Genomic DNA, 7,941 nt, shown 5'->3' on the forward strand with positions numbered 1-7,941 from the left:
ATACCTGTTTTAGGGCGGTCTCGGTTGAATGGCCCATCGGACACCCCCCCGCTCTTGCGTGTATCGATGCGCTTGGACCCACACATAAACATGGCGTCAAACCGTCAACTGCTGTATCTCTATTGGGGGATGTTACACTCACTTCAATTGCCGGCCCCATAGGGCCCTGCTGCGTAAACTGCCAAGAAGAGACACGTTCGTTGGCTACAGCGCGTTGGTTTGTTTCATGAGTGGGTGACTGTTACATTATGTCTTACAGGACAACCATGGACACAAGGTGTAATGCAGTCCACCATTTGCGGGAATATAGGTTGTTCACTGGCATTAAGGCACACTGTGGCCTCCCAATGCACGTTGTCTTGCATGCTCGTAATCAGGCGGTATAACGCAATGGCTGCCACCACCAGAACTGTAGTACAGACAGGGTTGAACTTAATTGGAACATTTACGCTGTCAATCAATGGCTGTCCAGGGCCGTAACTGGTAAAGCATATTTTTTCAGGGGTTGAGAAATAATATGCAATGTCTGGGTTCCCGTTTAGGGGCGTTGAGTGAAATCTGTTTTAATCAGTATTCCCAAAACAGTAACCGAGTTTCCTCATCCGGTCCAAATGTACTCAGTTACGGATCCCTCGGGCCCCATTTGTCGAAAAAATAGTGACAGCTGTTTCATCGTTCTATTTTTATATTCCATAGGTTCCTTCGAATATATACCTATTGAAATTCTCCGTTATATATTGTCGGTACAACTATTTTTATCTGTGAAAGCTCGGAGACTTGAATTTAGCAATTTTTATGGGTCACGTTCAATATGGATTAACCCCGACGATACGCAACGCTATGTGGAAGTAGGTACAAAGTGTAGTACAAAACGAAAAGTGGCGCCTCCGCTTTTATACATATGTCAATATCCTTCCGTTTCAAAATTTGTCAGCCGACTTAGGCCATATACCCGCCCTATTTTTACCTTTTGAGCCTCGTGCGGCGTCAAAATCAACTTATGCGGCTTTGCAATCGGAACTCCGATAGCGGCATCCTTTCGGTTACAATGTACTCAACGAAGCACCCCGCGCTCTGGAGGGCCGCATCAAATGTACTACTAATACTTGTAGCGATTTCGTAGATTGCAAGATTATAAGTGTAGCCAAGAGATAAAAGAGCAATTTTTTGTTTGGATCCTTTCCCTGAGTATGTGGTGTATTATAAGGGACTATTGAAACAGCAGAAGCATACCAAAAAAACTACAAACGACATTTGTACATCTGATACCGACAGCTGGAACTGATCTGGGGTAATAATGGCAGCAGATCGCGTCAAAGCGACACCTAGCGACGATAACTCTGCAGGATCGCGCTCATCGAAAGCTTGTAGTAGCTGTCGCAAGCGGAAGCAGAAATGCGATGCGGTTAAACGGTTCCCTCTGGCCTGTACTAGATGTGAGAAGAAGAGCCATTTTTGCGAATTGGACAGTGGACTGAAGCGGAGCACTGCCTATAATGGTAGATCTCCAGGCAGCACAGGACGAAACGAAGATTCTCCTGACGACAGTAGACCGCCCATAGCGGAGATTGCGAACACTGTGTTTTCAAGCTCTGTTTTCTTCGGAAACACTGGGGAGCTCCTTGAGCCGTTAAGCGATATCAGCGATACAACTATCCAGGGAATCCTTATCCCCAAGGATACAATTGTCGAGATGTACACTGCATATACCCGTTACTACCACCCACAATACCCGATCATCCCCAGCTTACTGCTACAAATGAAGCCCTCTCCAATATTCGTAACATGTCGTGGTATCCTGTTGTGGGCAATGTGCTTGGTAGCCTGTCCTGTGGTACATCCTCAGCTTCAGCCGGCACTGAGAACCCACATGCAAATGCTCATCTCGTCTGGGTGTGGACGAAACTATTTATTTCGCCCTGTGGAGACTCTGACGTATCTCTGCAGTCAGTTACTCTGCGCGTATTTTCCCTGTGGTGCTAGACGTCTTCAGGATGATAACGGGTATTTTTATGTCGGGTTAGCCACGAGTATCGCGTTTCGTCTCGGGGCCCACCAGGCACTGTACAGCCCGAAACTAAACGAACAAAATGAAAAGTTCTCGGTCAAGGAGGGACATTTATTGGCTTGGGGTGGTCTCTATCTGGCCCACCATACGCATTCTGGGTCCAATGGAGTACCCTCAATGCTGCCCAGCACAACATATAATTTCCGATTTCTCAAGGAATACGAGGATCCTCACCGAGTCGATTTTTACAAGTCGATCCAAATTGTCAGGGTGTACCGTCGGTTCATCCATGCTCTGACCAGCGACTCCGAGCATGAGAATGGCAACATTACCCCTGAAGCCCGGGGTCCCATATATGACCTGTTCACCGAGGAATTATCGCATTTAACCACCGAACTGTGCCCACTATCTAAACTAACCGAAATGCACCTGCTGTACTGCAAGCTGCTAATGAACATGTTCTTTCTCATTCCGGACATGTTGGAGCAAGATACCAAGCGAGTGATCATACCCATATACATCAATAGTGTCCGCGCAGCAAAGACACTTACGGAGATCAAGGAATCAGGCGGTCAACTGGCAACACTCCCCCTATTTGTGTTCCGCATGATAGTCGCCAATATCATTGTTCTATACCGCATCCTCGCGTCGCCTTACAAGTCAATGGTCAATGAGGATAGCTGTTTCAATTGCATATCTGAGCTCTACCGCCACTTGCAAGAGATGGAGAAAGCACACTCTCGGGGATGCACATTTGGCATTGAGTTCGTTGACGCACTCCAAAAGATGTTTGTCGAGGGCCAGTTGTCTCCGAAGTTGTGCAAAATCGGCACTCGCCAGGCTTCCAGCGTTATCGTTTACACCATGGTGGAATATTTGTACTGGCAAAAATCGAAAAATCCAGACTATGTGGTTGATCCTCCAAAAGTGGACAGTGATTCGAGTGGCCATGGAACCACTCAGTCGTCAGAGCTTAACTGGCTCCTGCGCGGATTAACCAGCGAAGACGCAGGGTCCTGGGCTTCTGAAATGAGTGGCAATTTATACGACTCTCAATTCTTTTGATTTATTTTAACTACGCATAAATTTAATCATGCATGATATTATGAATATTTGCACAATAATGAAGAGGCCACCAGTCATGGTATTGTACAGTTGGGGGAGCGTGGGCATTAGAAATTACAAAAGAGCACCAATTATAAAGGACATGGACATCGTAGCGAGGAACAGCGAGACGTTTACATTAGACCCGCTGTTCTTCTTATTCGTTTCCTCAGCAGCGGTCGTCGCAGACTCCGCAGCGGAAGATTTCGTAACAGTACCTGCATGCGTAGCAGCCACTGTAGAGGCAGCTTCTGTGGAATTTGCAAAGTTGTACAGAGCTGTTCGGGAAGACGAAAACAAGTCCGACATGTACTCCACAGAGTGAGTCGAGGAGGGGACTGCACTGGAAGAGTAGTCAGTACCCTTGATAGCGTAGAGGTTAAGTACAGATCGGGTCGGAATCGAAGAGGACTTAGTTCCGTCACTGGTACCAGTCGAGGAAGCGTCAGCAGTAGAGAAGGAGGCCGCAGAGGAAGTCGTCGTCGGTGGTGAAGTCGTGGTCGTCGTAGAATGAACAGCTGAGTGAGTAGTAGTCTTCACAGCAGAGGAGCTCGCCTTGGGCGAAGAGGTAGTAGATTTTAGAGCCTCAGATGACGATGGCGATGACGAAGTACTGCTATCGTCACTAGAGCTGTCACCACTAGAGCTGTCGTCACTAGAGTTCTCAAACACCTCAATGTGGGCCGTGGTGCCCTTAGCTGCCGTGACAACACAAAATCCATTACTTCCCCCCTCAACTTCATTAGCATCTTGCTTCGAAGGATCAATGGAGCACGGCAAGCCGTTGCAATCACCACCGTCGCACACAATTCTGAGGCCAAAAGTCGGCATGGTCGACTGCAGCGACGAACCCAACCAGATAGGATTCCATCCAATCTTAACAAAAGTTCGACCCTGGCTATCTGTGTTGGCACCAGCAACATAAGGCGACCAATTTCCATATGAATTAGAATCGTCACCCCAGATGCAACCGTCATCCACGGATACTCCCGGCGGGTTAACATAGTAGTGAGCAGCAGTCGAGGCCCAATAGCTTGGGTCCGGAACAGCAATGGTCTGTAGACTACCGCCACTAATTGAGTTCGGAATGATCATAGCCTCATTACCGGGTAGCACTGTCTGACAGAAGGCAACTTCTCCGCCGCACTTATTATGGACTTTGACAGCGCCAGTACCATCCACGCAGTATGGCTTGTTGGGGAACGGCTTGCTCAATGAACCATCATTCTCGCAGTACAATCCGCCGTACTGGCTCTGCGGGTATGAGTAGGTAGTGGCACTAGGATCCCACTGCATTGAGACTTGGCCTGGAGGACAGGCGTAAGGACACCAGCTGCCGGGCGAGCACTCTTGGTCGGGGGAGAGTGCCCATCCGGCGTTTTTAGCATTTGGCGTAATGGCTACAAGCCCTTCATTGGCGGGGAATTGGCAATTGCCTCCACCTCGGCGAGAGAGGTCAATCTCGGCTACTGGGGAGACCTGGTTAACGGCTACTGGGGAGCCATGGTTATGGTGCACCGGCGAGGCGGCAGCAGAAGCTATGAGTAAAACGAGTGACAGGAGCATAATTAGGTACAGTCGAGCCTGACCAGAACAGCTCAGGAATTCAGCTTCAGCAGTATAACGAGTGTAAACGAGTGGACTATGGAAAAGCGAGTGTAAGGGTTCAGGGGAGAAATTTTGTCGTATATAACGGTCCATTCATGTGGCTACAATCATACACAAGATTGGCAGCATTCGCCCCACGCATTGCGCATAGTGTAAGTCTGCCGATTTGCTGCCGTCGGCCGCTTCTTTTTTTTTTTTTTCATTCGTTTTCTCGGCGGCCAGATCAATACAGTACAGTGTCGATTCACGTACGTGTAGTAGGGAAGGTCTGTACGTCGGACAGGTTGATCTGCGTCCGCCTGCATATGCGGTCTGGGATTTACGAGACATTTACAACAGAACGGGATGTGTCACTTCCGTTTTGGGCGAGAGGGCGGTTCTTTTCGGTGGTACGGTGACTCCCTGTCAGTTTACCCCTGATAATATTATACGGCCAGCCGTTGGAAAGGCGATAAAGGTTATTATTCTCTTCGAGTTCTAATTTTTTATTAGTATTTGATCTTGGGAGATAAATCTAGTAAGCAGGACAACGTGATATTGCTGTTACCGGTGGTGGTGTGATTTATGTTTGGCGGCAGCTGTTGCCGTGGAGGCGCCATTTTGTTTGGCAGCAGCTGCGTAGGTGGTACGTAGCCATAGCGGGTCACTGTGGGGAGAATTTGAGCCAATCAATAGAGTTTCAGGGGGCGAAAGGAAATTGTGCCGATGAGGGTTCCGTCTCAGGGGCCACAAGCTACCAATGCGGGTTAGCGCATTATCTGGGGTCTATTGTTGATGTTTAATGGTCGGCTTAAAAGGTGGGGCTGTTAATATGTCATTGAACTTTGTTGGATCGTTTCAATACGCTTATTAGCGTAGTAACGTTAGAGTGAAGTGCCATACCCACAGATATAGCAAGTTTAGGAGTACGATAGAATATAGTACCATGTTTTTACCGCCAGAATTATGAATTCTTTAAGTGCAAGCAAATTTATTCATTCGTGCATAGGATTCTTCTTCATCAATTGGTCACAGTGTGACAATGACCAAGGGTGAAAGCATAGCTAACGAACAAATAGGAGAATTGAATTCTGTATCAAGCATGAATCGCTGAGTGTCGAGTAACTTACCGGTAGTACAGTACGTCGATTTTTAAATGGGATGCCAACAATGAAAAATAAAAGTCTTTCAAGATAGAGTTTACCGTATCTAAGGGTTATTGTCAGCATTTCTATATATTTCTTGCAATTATCCATCAAATTTGCTTGATAGTGCTGGTAATTCACTCACCAGAAAGATAGTTTGGTTAATGGAAATCATTCATTGCTTTTCAATTCGCCATTTATACAATTGTAACCAATGATTACGCTGTAATATTTAGAAAACGCTGGCTGTGAACTGATTATGGATCGCAATTACAGTAATTCTGTGCTGCACAGAATACAATAACCAAATTACAACGCTTCGCGGCAGATGAATAAAACGTCAACCACAATGAACGAAGATAATGGCTGCTTAAGCGAGATAAACAAATATCAACAATGAACGGGACATTTACGTATTATATTAATAATAGATAATGAGAGAAAAATAATAAACGATAAAAATAGACAAAATCCTCCCACGAATAATTAAGACTGGTTACACTCGGCTGGCTCCTTCTTGCCACCCTGGCCCGCGGTTTCCTCATCATCGTCATCCTCATCATCCTCGTCATCGTGATCCTCCTCATCACTTCCCTCGTCAAGGAAGTCATCCTCCTCGAAATCATTCAGGTTCTCGTACTCCAGCGCCTCGCCAGTGTACCAGTCCACCGCTCGCGGTATCAGCTTATCCTTGATCTCTTCACCCAACGTATAGTCGAGCTCAAGCTGGTGCTCAATATCCTCTGGAACATCCTCCTCCTTCTCATCTTCGCTCTCCTCAGATGGCGGCGCTGGTGGGTAGAAGAAGGTGAAGAAGGACTCGGTCGGCACGGTCTTCTCAACGGTTCGCGTCGCCTTGGTGTGCTTGTTTCGCTGCTTACGCTTCTCAATTCGCACCGTCAAGTTCTTATCGGCGCTCTTCCACTCAATATCTTCTCCCTCGGCGTGGTCGTAGATGAAATCGCCGCCATAACCAGTCTCCTCCTGGTAGTAATACGTCTTGGTCAGCGTCTTGTTGGTAAAGAACTCATTCTCGGCAAACTCAAACACCAGCTGGAAACCCGGTCGGTCCAGGTAGTTCATTCGAATGTCAGAAAGGTACCTGAGCGCCTCCTCGTCCCGCTCCGTGATGTGCTCAGCGATCGAGATCATGTTTCGCAGCGCATTGAGCCAGAACTCTGGGATACCCTTTACATCCTCAGCAAGCTTCTCCTCCTCTTCTTCCTCCTCTTCTTCTTCCTCCTTATCGAGCTCCTCAATTCGGGCGCCCTCTTCTTCCTCCTCATCCTCGTTGAGATCGGACTCCATCTGCTTACCAAGCTCAACTTCTTCCTCAGTCGGCTCAGCGGCACCATTGACGATCTTGGCTCTTCGCTCGTACAATGGCTGGTACTTCTGCGCGTACTTCTTCTCCAGCTCTAGCAGTTCTTCCTGGAATTGCGCCTCAAGCTTGGCCTGCTCGGCCTGGACTCCCTTGAGTCCCGTGATTCGGTTCTTCACCGCAACAGGCAGGGACTCAATGTACCCGCTCGGTCGCCCGATAAGCGTGCCCAGCTTGCCCTGGATCATCGACAGCAGCGCTGGGTTGTTGGCCAGCCCCAGAGCGCCCTCTTCCTCGTCAATGGTGGCCACCGATGGCTGCTGAGCAACCCGGCTGCCAAACGAGGACGAAGCCGTCGCTGGCGTGTTCTGTGGAGTCGGCGCGTTCGCCAAATCGTTCAGCCGCTTGTTCTTGATCGGTTCAGCCATTATTGCTCTCTCTACTCCAACAATAAAATTTTTTTTTCGTGGTTGGTTGGGGAGGGTCAAGGCAGCTTTTCCACCGGTCGCTGGTCGCCCAAATCCTTTGCTTCGACACGCGTCCCCAACTTAACTCCCACTTAACCACCTTAACCACGCACCCATCCCACCCACCACCCGCCACCAGTAACGGTACCAGCTGTAGCGCAATTGAGAGGCGTAGCTCTGATAGTTACCGGGTTAGTGCACGGGGCGGGTGTAGATTCTTGGGGGGGGGGGGGGGGGGGGGGGGGGGGGACCAGTCCCCCCAAACCCCCCTGGGGCTCCGCTACGCGGGGGTTCTGGGCTGTGTAAAAA

At 48.6% G+C, this 7,941-nt stretch overlaps 3 protein-coding genes across 3 annotated transcripts; 1 reads left to right on the plus strand and 2 right to left on the minus strand.

The window, feature by feature from the left end:
* Positions 1–1,297: 1,297 nt before the first annotated feature.
* TRVA0_077S00298 (Zn(II)2Cys6 transcription factor) lies at positions 1,298–3,073 on the plus strand (the record flags this gene model as incomplete). Its single annotated transcript, XM_076687810.1, has 1 exon — positions 1,298–3,073. The coding sequence occupies one exon, from the start codon at positions 1,298–1,300 to the stop codon at positions 3,071–3,073; it is 1,776 nt and encodes a 591-aa protein (XP_076537964.1).
* A 114-nt stretch (positions 3,074–3,187) lies between these two features.
* TRVA0_077S00320 (SUN domain-containing protein) lies at positions 3,188–4,813 on the minus strand (the record flags this gene model as incomplete). The annotated part of the gene is made up of 1 exon (XM_076687811.1): positions 3,188–4,813. The coding sequence occupies one exon, from the start codon at positions 4,811–4,813 to the stop codon at positions 3,188–3,190; it is 1,626 nt and encodes a 541-aa protein (XP_076537965.1).
* Positions 4,814–6,330: 1,517 nt separating this feature from the next.
* On the minus strand, positions 6,331–7,593 carry NAP1 (histone chaperone NAP1; the record flags this gene model as incomplete). The annotated part of the gene is made up of 1 exon (XM_076687812.1): positions 6,331–7,593. One exon carries the CDS (start codon positions 7,591–7,593, stop codon positions 6,331–6,333), a length of 1,263 nt encoding a protein of 420 aa, XP_076537966.1.
* Between the last annotated feature and the right edge of the window lie 348 nt (positions 7,594–7,941).

This window comes from Trichomonascus vanleenenianus (genome assembly GCF_965637985.1).
Source record: "Trichomonascus vanleenenianus strain CLIB 3782 genome assembly, contig: TRVA0_077S, whole genome shotgun sequence".
NCBI lineage: Eukaryota > Fungi > Ascomycota > Dipodascomycetes > Dipodascales > Trichomonascaceae > Blastobotrys > Blastobotrys vanleenenianus.